Genomic DNA, 15,076 nt, shown 5'->3' with positions numbered 1-15,076 from the left:
TTTAATACCACATTTACTTACGTTAGGCGTTACACATGATCTGGATTTAGATGAGTAATACAGCAGTACCCTGAAATCACAAGACAAGCGCAACATAACAACGGCAATATATAGCAAAATCACAACGTAAACGTGGTTCCTGTTAGCTGTCCCTGTATACCCCACCATCATAATGCTGGGCATCCCTGGTGCCTGAGAAGGAATGCGTAGTGTGAAGCCAGCTCAAGCCAATTGCACTCTTCCAGGTTTGGTTGGCTTGTTGCTCATTTTTTACACAGTCTGGGCCGAGCCACGTATTCTCCTCTCCCATGATGGGAGAGGCTGGCTGGCTGGCTCAGGAGGACATTGCTAGCTATTTCAGGGAAAGGTGTTTATTCAACCTGATCACTGCCTGGAACAGCTGTGTACCTCAAACAAGGGTTACCTCCCAGTACCACTTGCAAGTGAATGAAGTTCATAGAATCATAGAATCACAGAATGGTTTGGGTTGGAAGGGACCTTAAAGATCATCCAGTTCCAACCCCCCTGCCATGGGCAGGGACACCTTCCACTAGATCAGGTTGCTCCAAGCCTCATCCAGCCTGGCCTTGAACACTTCCAGGGATGGGGCATCCACAGCTTCTCTGGGCAACCTGTTCCAGTGCCTCACCCCCCTCTCTGGGAAGAATTTCTTCCTGACATCTAATCTAAACCTCCCTGATTTCAATTTATACCCATTACCCCTTGTCCTATCACTACAGGCTCTTGTAAAAAGTCCTCTCCCAGTACCCTTGTAGGCCCCCTTCAGATACTGGAAAGCTGCAATGAGGTTCAGCTGTCTTGATGAAAACTGGTGGTCATTCTTTACATTCTTCCCTGATTTTTTTTTTTTTTTCCCAACCTGTGGGAAAACAGTGGAAGATTGGCAAGGAAGGTTGTAAACCAGCTCAAGTGACTTGCAGCTGGCGTGTAGTAAAACACATATATCATACTAACTGTTGTTTAGCCTTATGTGGTGGACAAGTAGAACATCTGTGTTTAGGTAACATAAGCCTGTGATAGAGACACCTTATCGAAAGTGGCTGAGACTCCTGCTCTGCTGTGGGAAGGATCAAAACACAGCGGGTAACTTTACCCACATAAATCCTTGGAATAGAGAACTGCAAGTTCGGTGATCCTGTAGCATGGCCCAAGCTCTGTGGTGCCTGCATCCCTGCTTGTGTGTCTCTGCCTGCGCGCCGCTTCAGGGATCCTCCGGTTGGTGAGGTTAACGAAAATAAATTTACTCCCTGTATTTCATCCATGGCTTTGGGGTTGTTCCTGTGTCCTGCCTGTGCTGGCTCACACACCGCACATCTCCTCTGAGCGTTCTTCGGTGTGGGGGTGTGTTGGTCGGTCCCTACGTAAGACCTTATTTGCATGTGTGGGCAGTAGTGATTGCTGCGTGCGAGTAACCTCATTCTCTTGACGTCTTAGGCTAGCAAAGAATGGAAGATCATTTCTTCTTATACTCCTGATTCGGAGGTGCAAGTAGGAAGTAAATTGCTAATTGAAATGCCTTTAGAGGATGCTACTGGTATGCAGAAAAGAGCTCCTTTTAATGTGGAAATGTACAAGGTGAGTTTTTCATAACACTGGGGAAAGGACGAATAAACTAAATTCTTAAATCTTACAGTAGGGAACTTTAATCAAGAAATATGTTCATCCTGTAGCTCTACGCTTATCAAGGTTGCTGTATCTTTTCGGTGGTTGTTCACATCTTTATAATATAATCTTGATTTTGAAAGATAAGAGGTTCTTTGCAAATGTAATTTGATAAGCAAATAAAAACTACATGTAATAGACTTTTAGGTATATTTAGAGAACAGCTGTGGTTAAAGCAAACAGCAAATCAGCTTGTCAGTATTTATTATTACTTTAGTCTGGTTTCAGATTGATGTCATGACCTTAAAATTAAGGAAACTTCTTAGAATCTAGATATGTCTGGTATTTTCAGGATTGTATGGTAAAAAAACTGAAGCTGCTAGATCTGATGTATCTGTAGTTGCATGCAAATTAGCTGAACAATGGCTTATGTAATTAGAAAATCACATTTAATATTTAGACTTGCTGTCTTGTCTAAGATACTTTCTTATTTGTTATTCATTCTGTGTATATTTGCTGTTTTCTTTTAGCTGCAAATTATGTTTCTTTCTAACAATTTAGCCCATCTGGTATTTAATTTATTTTATTTTATTTTGGTCTGTTGCTTTTTTTTTTCTTCTTTTTTTTTTTTTCCCATTCTGCTTCAGATGCTGAATGGAGAACTAAAGCAATTGTATACTGCCATTACAAGAGCCAGGGTCAATCTTTGGATCTTCGATGAAGACAGTGATAAACGAGCTCCAGCTTTTAAGTATTTCATCAAAAGAGAATTTGTTCAGGTTGTCAAAGCAGATGAAGAGAAAGGTAAAGTTATCCTAAAACTGTCTTAAAAGACTGTCAGACAGGACAGCCTGCTCATGCTTTCTTCCTTTTAGGCTGTGTAATTAAGAAGGTTAAATTCCTTTTTCCCTCTAACAGTATCCACTGATAACTATCCTTGCAACTTTCCACTGATTTCAGTGGGTCTTACTTCTTTTGGCTCTAAAGATCAGTTGTATGTGTCAATACATAATTTCATCGATAATTCAATAGTATAATGTTTCCTGCACAGTAGTGAAGGCTGTTCACAGAAAACCACCCCACCTAAAAGAGGTTTATCAAGTGAAGGATTTTGGTTTCTGTAAAGACAGAGGATTCACTAGAAGTTTTGTCCAGAAATGGAGCATGATTTTTTTAAAGGTCTTTCAAAGCCAAACCCAACTTGTTGATTTTTCAGTGCTGATTGAAAGGGATAAAATGTGTTTAACTCATACTTGCCATTACTTGTAACCAAATCATAAAGAGTTTGGAACATCGTGAGATGTTAATGCTTAGTTCTGGTACATAAAAAGTGATTTGTGTTCTTTATCCATTCCAACATAAAACGATTACCCCTAACCTTCTAGACTTAGACGACAGCATGTTTGTTAAAACTTCAACTCCAGAAGAATGGATTGCACAAGGAGACTACTATGCTAAACATCAGTTCTGGGAGGTAGGGGCCTATGCTTATCTGAAATAAGGATTCTTGTCTGTTCTGAAACCTTTTGTTTGTTTGCATCTATGAAATTACGTGTAAACGTTCAGTTGCTCTGTAGCAGTGTGTCTTAGTTTGTGGTTTGTAGTTGTGTAGGTGTCTACAGACTACTTGCAAATGACTTGCAAGAAGTAAGTAGGGAGAGCAAGTCTATTGTCTGAGATCTTAAATTCACTACCCAGACATTTGCAGTCCTGTGAGGAGCAAAACATTTTAATGTGCACAAATTTTGCAAGATGGTTGGAAAAAACAATTACCAGCAACAGCTGGAATTGGCTGGAATTTGTGAATTTAAACCACATGCTCGACAACATCATTACACATTACTGTAGGAAAGCAAAAACATTTCTTGGAAGTATATTGATTTGAGTGGTGATCTCAGAGGCCTTTTATGGGTTTTTTTGAACAGTAATTAAGGATGGATACAAACCACACATTAAGGAACAGCCTGTAAGAACCAAGGGAGCACTAAGAAGACTGCAGAAAGAGTAGCAAAATTATGGTTTTGTTCCCTTACTATTTAAAGAACATGGAATTTTTACAGACTTTTACTTCCTAAACTGATAGTTAATACAATCCAGATATGGGATGACAGTTAATGGAATGGAAGCAAAACCCAGTCAGGACACCACCACCAATGTATTATTCTACAAGAAATTAAGGGATATCTCTGGATCAACTGCCCTGTCCTTATGGGCGATTTTAACTTCCCAGACATCAACTGGGAATATCATACAGCAGTCACAAACAGGGCCAGGAAATTTGTGGAGCACACTGAAGATAAACTTCTTGGTGCAAGTACTGAGGGAGCCAAGCAGCAAAGGTGCCCTTCTAGATTTGGTGTTTGTGAACAAAGAGGGACTCGTGAGTGTGAGGTGACTGGTGGCTGGCTTGGTCACACTGTCAACCAAGTATCATAGAATCATAGAATCGTCAAGTAGATGAGTTTGAAATAGTTGGCAATAGAAGAAAAGCTGCTAGCAAAACCTCAGCCCTGCATATGGGAAGAACAGGCTTTGGGCTGCTGAGGGAGCTAGTTAGTTAAGGTCCCCTGGGAATCTGCTTTTGAAGATATTGGGGCCTATCAGTGTCACTTTTTAAGAGCTATCTCTGAAGTGTACAGGAGCAGGCAATTCCAAAGTGTCAGAAGTCAAGCAAGCAGGGCAGAGGGCTTTTTCCATTATTTTTCAATGGTCTTGGGAGTCTGGAGAGGTCCCAGTCAACTGGAAACTGGCAAATGTTGTCCTAATTTTCAAGAAGGATAAGAAGGAAGACCCTAGTAATTACAGGCCTGTTAGTCTTTATTTATAACAAGGCAAAAATTAAAATAATCAGCTGTCACTGTACAGACAGTCTTTACCTCCTCTTGGGGGAAAAAAAAAAAAGGCAATTTCCTAAATGGACAGAAAAGTGTTTATACAAAAACCACGCAACTGAGAAAATTTCATCTTGAAATCTGAAATGCATTAGCTAGATCATCTGCTATTCTGTTTTCTTTATAACCCTGATCTTTGCTTATCATTGCTACATTGAGAAGAAATTATCTGGTGAATTTGGCAGTTCTGGGAGTGGTTTGCAATGTGCAGTTTTCAAACAGAAGCAAATATTAAATGAATGGATAGAATGGTGTTGTAGAACGAGCGAGGTGGTAATGAAGGAAGCTTTGCTAGGAGCACAGTAACTCCCAATGCTTCTCTTGAGCTTGTCACAGAAAGGGCCAGGTGTGGTAAAAGCATGAATAAGTGTTCCATGTTTTTCAGTTTAACTTTGCACACACTGGTTTTCCTAACTTTTATTAATAGAATTCATGTGGCAGATGCCTGGTGACTTACCAATTAATGGGTTAGGCCATCATTCAGATTGCATGTGCTGTTTGTTCTATCAGCCTGCCAGGAATTTTGCTTTCGCTACTTCCATGTAAAACAATGTAATTAGAATTCTAATTGTGATAGTTACATGTGGACTGACTTTAAAGCTTTTCTTTTTGTCCTAAAAAAATATACTGCAGTGTTTTACTTTGTTCTTCTTCTGGGCACCCTGCCAGTCTTTCTCTTTTCCCTTACAGTGACTGTAAAATTCAGTGTTGCTTTTATGTGATAAGCTGGATGCACATGTGTGAGTGCTGTGCATGATTTCATCCCAGGTGGCAGCCAAATGTTACCAAAAGGGAGGAGCAGCTGAGAAGTCAAAACTGGCCCTGGCACATGATGCTGTCCTCAAAGTGCACTCAAAGAAAAGCAGCCCCAGGTAAGAGCGACCGTCAGTCTGCAGTGCCAGGCCTCGTGGCTGTGTGCGGGGCGAGATTCCCACCACAGCCATGGGACCGGACTGGAGATGCGGGAGCACCACGCAGGCAAGGTGTCTTCACATCTTTGTCTCTGGTTGGCAAAGGAGATTTAAGAAATTGGAAAGTCTAGCACAGCTCCATCAGGATGTGGGGCACTGCTCCCTTTGGAGTACGCCGTAGGCTGTCCAAACCAAATGTGGCCCTTAAAAGGGCTTACTGGTTATGTGAGAGGAAAACAACAGGTTTCCATTACCTCGGGAGGCTGTATATTCTTAGGTATAGGTAGAAGAGGATATGCCATCAGCAGTGCTCAACTCCAGTTGATCCCACCGTGTGTTCACTTGGCAAAGAAGAAGGAATGGTGTTGTCCATTGAGGAAAAAGTGCTGCTGAGAAAAAGTGAAATTTGACGTAAAATTAAGTGTTAGAGTCAGTCTGAACAAAGCAGAACTAGGTGTGAACCAAAGGGCAGTTTTAAAGGGATCTATTTTGAGATTAATCAGTTAGTTCATCTTTTTAACTGGGAAAAATAGCTCAAGGGTTTACAGGGGAGAAAGTTCACAGTTTCCTGAAGAGGCTGAAAAACTTTTCAGGAGTCGTCTCAAGTAAGTCAGGAAAAAACTTCACAGGAAGGACTCTAGAGTGAAGTGAATTAATTCCTGATCATGCTGAGAAGGCTGAAGACTAGCAGTGATAGCTGAGTGGGTGAGGAGTGACTGGAGCAGAGGAAGCTCGTACTGAAGGGAGAAGGGGAAAGGTCTGGACAAATGTAATGACTGGAGTTAATCAAGGTTTTACTTTTTTAATTACCTGTTTTATATTAGTGGCCCTGACTAGAGGTACAAGGATACTCATATCGTGATCATAGATAATTTGTTGATGGGACTGAAAAACATTTTTTTGAGTTGACTGTAAGCTGGGGTGCTTGTCAACTGGATAAAATTTGAGGAGAAGAAATTATGTATATTAGGATATGTTAAGTTGACAGAGCGTATGTAATAATGAAGATGTGAAAGTGGTGAATTTTTTTTTTAGTAGAGGTATTAATGCTGGTGTACAAAGCATAAGTAAGATATGAAATTGTATGGTTCTGGTCCTCCAGGCTCAAGAATTATGGATTCAGACTATGTCTGGGAAGAAAACAGACATGCTACGATGATACCAGAAAGGCTGGGCTTGTTTAGTTATACAGAACAAAGGCTAAACAGCAGAAGGGAATAAGGAGCAGGTTAAGCTAGAAAAGAAAAGCAGCACAAAACCACGCTAGTATACTTAGTTTTAGAATTTAAAAAGTAAAAAAAAAAGCATTTTACTGCCAGAGCAGTGAGGTTCTGGAACAGGCTTCTGGACAGAACAGGGTCAGCCCAAAATATAACTACTTGTAAGGTAATAAATACCTCATCAGGTTACGTATGAGGAAGAACACATGATGTCAGCATTGGTTGGATTCAGTGACAGATCATGTGATCCTAAACTTAATTTGGATCTAAGCGGTAATTTTCTCTTTCTTTCTACAGGGAAAAGCAGATGGAATATATGACATTGGCTAAAACTTACCTGGAATGTGGAGAACCAAAACTGTCACTGAAATGTCTGTTTCAATCAAGGGAGTTTCGGCTTTGTGCAGAATTGTGCAAAAAGTTAGGAAAGGTATTAGATCCTTGAAACTATCCTCTCCTTATCACTTTCCCTCTCCTACAGCTTTTTTCAACCCCCTCATATTACTCATAAGGTAATGGTATTTTTCTGTGCCATGGTAGTAGCTGGGCTGTTCAGGTGGGAGCATTTGTCACAGAATAGCCAGAAGAGGAATGAAGAAGACAAGGATGCAATTATGCTGTTTGGGTTTATTTCGTTGTTTTTCCTCAAATGTTGCCATCAGTCATTTCTGCTTTGCAGTCTAAAGTTAATTAATGAAGCTTAAGCTGTTACTTCATTCAATACTCTAATTATATTGAAACTTGCAAGGATCCAGTAAAGTACTAACAATAATTTTCTAAGTGCATGTGGATATTTAACATCTTTTATTTGCAGTGCATTTCCACTAACAGAATGTGAAGTAATTGTTCCCAAATATTTAAAATTTAAGATACAAGGTTAGGGTTCCCGTTCAGCATCCATAACCGTTTCAATTTAATCCTGTTGATTCTGAGAAATTTGCAAGTCAACAGAAGTGTGTGTGGTGTTTTTTAGTAATAGGCAGAGCTGAGTGAATAATAAGTACTTTGGAAGGTCCTGTATAATACCTTTAATTTTACATTCTAGTTTTTTGGACACCAATATTTTGAAGGGTTTTTTAAAATCTGTGAGTTTTAATGATGTCTACTTTAATCCCCATTTGATTACATTCAGATACTTTAATTACGTTTAATCAAAGTGTGCTTCTCTGAGACACCTACATGACGGAATTACTGAATTTATTCTATTCATGTAGTTTTGACTGTTGAGAGCGCTTCAGTTTCATCACTGACTTCTGCGTTGCAGATGAAGGATGCTGCGGTTTACTACCAGAAAAACCAGAACTACAAAGAAGCGTGTGAATGTTATGAACAAATCGAGGAGTTTGATCTGGCGATTAAAATGTATTGTCAGGAAGAACTCTATGAAGAAGCAGCAAAGGCAGTTGAACGGTATGTTTTCCAACGTGGTATTGGAGTGTAATGACTTTTCCATGTCCAAATTCAACATAATACAGCTGGCTCACCATAAAAGTTTCACAGGAGTTTCTGCTGGCGACTTTGTTTTATATGAATTTAAATTAACGTTGTCAGAATTCCCGCTTGGGTAATCATAACACGGTGACAGCATTCTCCTGCATTCACAGCTGGAGCAGTGACTAGCTTCATTTTCCTGGGAATTTTTTCCAGTCTGTGTTACTAGTCATACATGTTCAACTTCAGCCAGTCCTCTGAACTATGTTCTTGCGGTAAATATGACAAAAACATTTAATAGAAGTATTAAATACTTCTCTTTTAAGAGTGAAATAGTAATGGATTTAGCCACTTAGTCACTGACTTCTGTAGGAGTATAACCGTTAGGTGTGTGGTATGTAATGCAGCAGCCATTGTGGCAAATGAACTATTTTTCCCCCAAAATTTCTACCTCAGTGCAAAGAATAGTAATTTAAATGACCAGCTTTTGCTGCCTCTCTGACAGTTTCTGGATCTCAGTCTCTGAGGTGAACTTTTCCATCTCCCCTGTGCTGGCTCAGGGCAGTTAAGAACTGCCTTGCACCGTGTGTGGTAAACTGATTTTGTTAGTATCTTTTTGACAGAACTTTGCATTTGGCACCATCCCCATGTCCTCATTAGCACGTTCTGGCATAAACAGTTAATTTATTGGGCACGCCTTCCATTGCATATAAATTGATTGATGACTTCAAAGAACATATGCAGCAATTAAAATTCTGGCAGGGCCTACCGTGACACACCTTTGCTGAAATCCTTTGTGATGTACCTTTAATGCTGGCAACAGTTTTTTGAAGGACTAAGATTGTTTTAGTAGGTAGAGGTAGTCTGATCCAAAAGTTCAGCATTAAAGTCACCTTACCACCGAATGATTTTTTAAGTCAGCTTCCCCAAATCATTCATGCAAATGCATCAGCAGAGGTACAAAAATCTGCACTCCCACGTTTATCGTGAAGAAGGTGATAATGAAAGGCTAATGATAATTTACTCACCCGTCAGGAAAAAATTACTCATTCTCAGCATGCGGGAGAGAGTACTTTTGCAAGACTGGCTTAGGGGATATCTTAGCAATTTCACATCAGCCAATAATAATTAATAACTGAGTGGTTTAAAGCGCATGTTTTGAAAGATGCAACCAGGTACTTTGCTCAGGCACTCAATAAGCAGCAAAGTATATGTAGGTATGCATGACAGAATGGAAAGAGTTCTCTAAACTGCGTGATTGATGTACATTTTACAGAATATTATCAATGTTGGCCTGTGGAGAATTCATTGAAAATCTGATTTATTTCCTTCTGGCCTCTGTTCATGTAAACAACCATTCTATATTAAGGCTTACTTTAATAAATGGAAGATTATCACTGGCAAAATGTGATTTAAATAATTTGTAGGGTGATTTGACAGCACGGAGAAAGGTTCATTAATGCTGTAAACCTTGTGATCTTGTTTGTACCGGAAGTTTTAATGATCTTGCTTCAGACAGCCTTAGGTTGTAACTAAATTCCTTCTGTGGATCTTTTAAGGTGATGCGATACTTTTTCGCAGGACATACATACCACTTGAAATAGTTGGCCTTTTTGAAGAGCTTCTGGGGACAGCCATGTGTTCAGTGCTTTGGAGGCTTTTTAAAAATGCAGTGGTTTTTTTGTCTAGGTTAGTCATCTGTGGTGTAAATTGATGTATCTATTATTTCAGATACGAAGAAATGTTAAATACAAGAGGACAAATGGTTTCCAAACTCTCATGTACGGCAAATCAGTTGTATTTGGAAGCAGCTGCAAAGTACCTAAGTATGAACAGAACTGAGGAAATGATGCAAGTCCTCTCAAAAGTTGATATAGAGGATCAGCTTGAGTTTCTGAAGTCTCGTGGGTGCTGGCGCCAAACAGCAGACTTACTGAAAAGGGAAGGTCGGGAGGAAGAAGCTGCGAAGTTAATGAAACAACATGGGTTTGCTTTGGAAGCAGCCAAACTCACAGCTGTAAAAGAGTTTCGTGCGTCGTGTTTGCTTGCTGCAGCACGCGCCGGTGTGAGTCGCTGCTCAGAATCGGACGTGGCGGACATGGAGGTCATCCTAAGAGAAGCCCTCGAACTTTGTGAACAAACTGGGCAGAAGTCTGGCATTGCTGAGGCTGTGTTTCTGCAGGGAGCTCTGAAGGGAGACGTCGCAAAGCTGAGCAACGCGTACTGTCAGTTCCTGGCTCTGAATCACTCTGCAGGTGCCGTTGAAGCTCTCTCTGCGCTGTCTCGCTGCGGCGCCCCTAGCCAGAACATCCTCTTTATGGCAACACGCGGCCTAATGGCTCTCCTGAGTCTGGTTAGGGGTTTGAAGAAAGCGGCCACCAACGCAGAGAAAGATATGGTGAAGTCATGCTTTGCCTATTTTGGGATTGTCCCAACAGGTGACAGTTGCCAGGTGTCTCAAAATGAAGCTGAACCCATCCTGAAGTTTTTGTCAGACAAGCCAAGTCTGAAAGAGAGGAAGACAAAGGGTGATTTCTCAGTAAGCCCAGAGGAGGTAAAATCAGCTTTGAAGCAGCACCTGCTAAGCAGGTTATGCTCTATCACCCATGAGTTACTGAACAAGCACTACCCTGATATTTGTATGAAGTTCATTGTTGGCTTGAACTGCGCAGATCAAACCTGTGAGGATCACCATAAGCCCTTGTTGCGCCATGAAGCAAGGACAATATTTCAGTGTAAAATGCATCTGGTGGCGATAAGCGGGCTGCTGTTGGAAGCCACGCGCACTTTCCCTAAAGAGCTGCTGAATCAGTGCAAAAGCCTCGATGACGTTTTGACTGCTGACAAGTACGCGTTGTGTAAAGCTCTCCTAGAAATGTTCTTCCCTAATCATTTTCATTTGAGAATACTGTCTGAGAACCCAAAGGCATGCAAAGAAATACTGGAATTCAGTAACGTTATTTCCAAACCCTGTAGGGCGGTGTTGAAGGAGTACATCACATTTAAGTTTAAAAATGAAGGAACCGCAGCCAGAAGAGAATCAACTGACTTGTGGCTACACGCCATGCAAGTTTGCATCTTATCTTCGGGGTATCCTGAAGAATTTGAGAAACTTCTTTTTAAGGAAGAGGATGATTATAACAAAGAGCTAAACTTCGCTTTGTCAAAGGCAAAAAACTCCCCGAAGAGTAAAGGCCAGGGAGGGAAGGCCAAAGGAATAGAGGGTAGACACGGTATGTTGCTGCCTGACAAAAATGCCGAAAATGCAGGGAGAACTCACTTGTGCTTCATTCGGCTTCTTGAAAATTCACTTGAGCAGTTGTACGTTCATAAGAACCCAGAAAACTGTAAAAGGTTTTTTTTCCGTTTTATGAATGTCCTGGTCAAGAAATGCACGAGATACCTGATTCCCAGCATAGGAAATACGGTGATGTTGTTGGAATTTCAGTACATCCTCTGTTGTGCTGTCCTGATGCGTCTCTCCAAGAACATTAGTCTCTGCTTTCCAAAGAGTTACATTGCGCTCATTCATTACTGGGAATTTTTGTTCAGAAGCAAGGACCATAACAAGGAACTTAGAGACACGTTTTCTATTATACAGGAGTACAGACCAAAGGATGCATATGTAGCTGTGCAGAATTTCAGATTTCATCTCTGTTATCTAGCTGAGGTGTTGTGTGGAGTTCATGGAAAGTTCAATGTCCTTCTGGATGCTTTCGAGGATCCTGACTGCATAACTTCAGGGGAGGCTGAGCGAACTGTAGTGCTGTGCTTAGTCATGTTACTGAATGCTGACCAGGTGCAGAATTCTAAATACAGATCCCTCTTATGCCACCACTTCCCTGGAATCAAGGCGATTCTGAAATCAATGAAAAAAGACTGTCCCTCTAAAGTGCCTGAAAGATTGCTAAGGGTTGTGGAACAAGTGAGCGATGCTACGCACGTGAGAGAAATCGCTGCAGGCCTGCAGGAGCTCCTGACAGAGCGAGATGCGGAGTACTTGGTTGACTGCCGATGGAAGTGGGACTCTGCGTACACTCAGGGACATCCGCCCATACGGGGTATCCTGTATGAAGCCATAAACCTTGACAGGTTTGTGACCTCTTTGGATAAGACGGAATACGCTGGTGAGCTGGAAGAGGAACTGGAAAGGGTTCATTGCTTAGAGGACCAGAAGGATCCCCTGGAAGTCATTGCACTCAGCAAGCAGCAGAAGCAAGAACAGAAAGCCACTGCTCAGCGTCAGCTGCGTCGTGTCTTCCATTTCGTTTCTCTGTGCATGAGGTGGAAAAGGAGGGCCTGCTCCAAAGCTGGCCCTGTTGCGATGGAAGGAGAAGAATTTTTATCAGAGATATTCAAAAAAGCAGACATTGACCAAACCCAGTGTGACCTCTGTGGGGTCAGGTTTATTCAGAGCGCTGAGAACTATTTCAGCCGGTCAGAAAACGTGGAGGCAGACACTTTGGAAGCTGTGACGCCAACAGAGATCAGTGGGGAAGAGAAGCTGCATGCAGAAGGAAATGCAATTTCTGTGGCCAGTGAGGCTTACCTAGAGCACAGAAACACAGATGAACACACAAATAATAATGCTGCCTACAAATGCTACGCCGACTTTTTCAGGAGAAAGGTAGATCCAATAATACGGGATGGACTGGAAGTAGCGGAGGCCATTACGGAAGAGACTTACACCCGAGATCATTTAGCATATAAGGAAGGTTCCAACTTGCGCCAGAGAAAAATCAAAGAGAATATTAAGAAGATTGCAGATGCAGTAGAGGAAATCTATGAGAGAAAAGCCTGGGCTAAAGGTAGGACATTTCCAGTTTTCTTTTGAACAGTTTAACGTGTCATTTGTGACCAAACTGCCAGACCTGTCACAGCTCCATTTGAAAATCTTAATGTGGTCAAGAGAAAGGTATTTCCAGGTATTTCAGGTAGCTGAGGAAAAGAGGAACTGAGGCTGTTGGAAATATTAAAAAAATCTATTCTCACCTCTTCCAAACACAAATTAATACATGAGATAGTACGGATAAAGAGTGGTGACTTTTAGTGAAGTGAATTTGAACTACATGATCACGTGTTCTCTGAATTTATAGTCTTACAGCAGCCTGTTACCTTAGACCAGGTGCTAATTCTTCTACTATTTCCTACTTATTTAATTCTGCCAGCCATAGTAATTTGGATATGCAGGCGTGTAGATTGTTAGGAGTACTTTGGAGTCTTTGGTTAAGGATATCTCTGACTAGTCTGCCCTTAAACTTGTGATTTTGCTGGGGCTGAACAAAAGTGGATTCTTAACTACGAATCTGTGGAGTGTCAGGCACTCAGAGGCAACCCTGGTATTATAAAGTCTGTAAATTGTGGTACTTACGAGATACCTATTTTGATATTTGAATTTTTTTCCCTCATATCCTTAAAGCATTATTCTGATTTTTGCAAGCAGAATTGCAAGCACTGAATGAGTCGTCTAGGAGCAAAATTGTTTGGGGTACTTGCTGTGGGAAAGTGACATCTTAAATCAAAACATTGTTGCTGGCTTTAGTTGTAGAAATCCACCAACCCTGTCAAATTGTCACTTTGCCTGTGATGTCTGACAGTAATGAAAAACTGTAATATTTGATATGTTCATCAGCTCTGATCAGTGAAACACGTTAAATTTGTAACTAAAAGTTAGGTTGTGGTCTTCGTGTGTAAGCTTTATCTTTACTCTTAGTGGAAAGCTTTTACATATGGATGAAGTCCATAAAGTTTTGCTTATTATTTAGTTGACTTTCTGCTCAGTGAACCACGATAGTGATGAATATGATATATGTAGTAGGCTTAATTAGGTAATAGTTGATGTTGTTATGACAATTGCTTGATGAATGTTACCTTGTTCTTCCGCTCAGTGAAAATATATTTACAGAAATAATTTGCCTTTGAGATTATTTTTCCCTCACTTTATAACAAGCATTTTTCAAGTCCTTAATGGGGCTGCAACACCTTGGGTCCATGTTTTCCTTTTAACTTATGTAATTTCAGAGGGATAACGAAAGCCAGGAACTTCAATACCCAAAAACAGATAAACCAGAATGTTTTCAGGAGTTTCAGGTGTACCTTACAGCACAAGGGTAAAGGGTGGAAAGCTCGTCTGGTAATGCTAGTAATGTTGATTGGAACGGGGTGGGGGGGGTAATACAGACAGCATCTTCATCCCCAGTAGTGAATTTGCCTGTACATGAGATGACTGGTGACTAGAACTTCTTGGTTGGCAGAATCATCGTCCGGCCCAGCTCTGTTTAACTGTATTTTGTGCTTGGCTTTTAGCTGCTGTCTGTCTCTCAGCTAGTGTTCTTACAGAATGTTAATTGTACTTTGTTTCAGCTGAAGAAATAATAACCAAACATGCCAACAAATTGGTTGTTACCATTGATGAGGCTCGTAAGTGGCTGAAGAAGATGGACTCTGGTAGGATAAAAGAGGAAGGTATGTTTTCAAATTACGCAGGTTTCTGTGCTCCCCAGAGGACACTGTTCGGTAACGGTCTCTTAGCATCCCTTCAGTCTCCAAGCCAGCAGTGCTGTGGATATTCACTTACCCTCTAGGCAACAAGAAGCGGGCATCTCCATAGGGGCACACTGGAAAACATGAGTTCACCAGTCTTTCCTCAGTGGCTCTTTAAAACAGAGCATGAGCCTCGCAGACGGATACAGGGTGGCCAGAACGGAGCAAGCCTCCTCCCTTGGCCCTCAGTGGATCCCAGCCTGCATGAAGTATGCCTGTGTTTGTGCACATGGGCAGACGCGGCTGCGCTCACAATTGTGGTTCAGGTGCAGTCTTCAGGTTGTAAATTTTGGCAGGGGGGATAGAAGAGAAGCTGTCTTCACAGGACAAGAGGAAACAGCCTCATGTTGCTCCAGGGGAGGTTCGGATTGCATATTAAGAAAAATTTCTTCACTGAAAGGGTCGTCAAGCATTGGAATGGGCTGCCCAGGGAAGTGGTGGAGTCACCATCCCTGGA

At 41.3% G+C, this 15,076-nt stretch overlaps 1 protein-coding gene across 1 annotated transcript in view; it reads left to right on the top strand.

Moving 5' to 3' along the window:
- Window positions 1-14,541, top strand: part of TRANK1 (tetratricopeptide repeat and ankyrin repeat containing 1) — a gene marked incomplete at its 3' end in the record, with an annotated part of 39,291 nt that extends 24,750 nt beyond the window's left edge. The window contains exons 15-22 of the mRNA XM_010155224.1: window positions 1,456-1,596; window positions 2,271-2,427; window positions 3,009-3,097; window positions 5,283-5,386; window positions 6,943-7,075; window positions 7,910-8,055; window positions 9,808-12,884; window positions 14,440-14,541. Of these exons, the coding sequence (XP_010153526.1) occupies window positions 1,456-1,596; window positions 2,271-2,427; window positions 3,009-3,097; window positions 5,283-5,386; window positions 6,943-7,075; window positions 7,910-8,055; window positions 9,808-12,884; window positions 14,440-14,541 (3,949 nt within the window). The remainder of the gene's footprint in view (window positions 1-1,455; window positions 1,597-2,270; window positions 2,428-3,008; window positions 3,098-5,282; window positions 5,387-6,942; window positions 7,076-7,909; window positions 8,056-9,807; window positions 12,885-14,439) is intronic.
- Between the last annotated feature and the right edge of the window lie 535 nt (window positions 14,542-15,076).

This window comes from Eurypyga helias, unplaced genomic scaffold, assembly GCF_000690775.1.
Source record: "Eurypyga helias isolate BGI_N326 unplaced genomic scaffold, ASM69077v1 scaffold8567, whole genome shotgun sequence".
Taxonomy (NCBI): domain Eukaryota; kingdom Metazoa; phylum Chordata; class Aves; order Eurypygiformes; family Eurypygidae; genus Eurypyga; species Eurypyga helias.
Note: the sequence above shows the minus strand (reverse complement) of the source record. Positions and strands in the feature narration are given on the sequence as shown.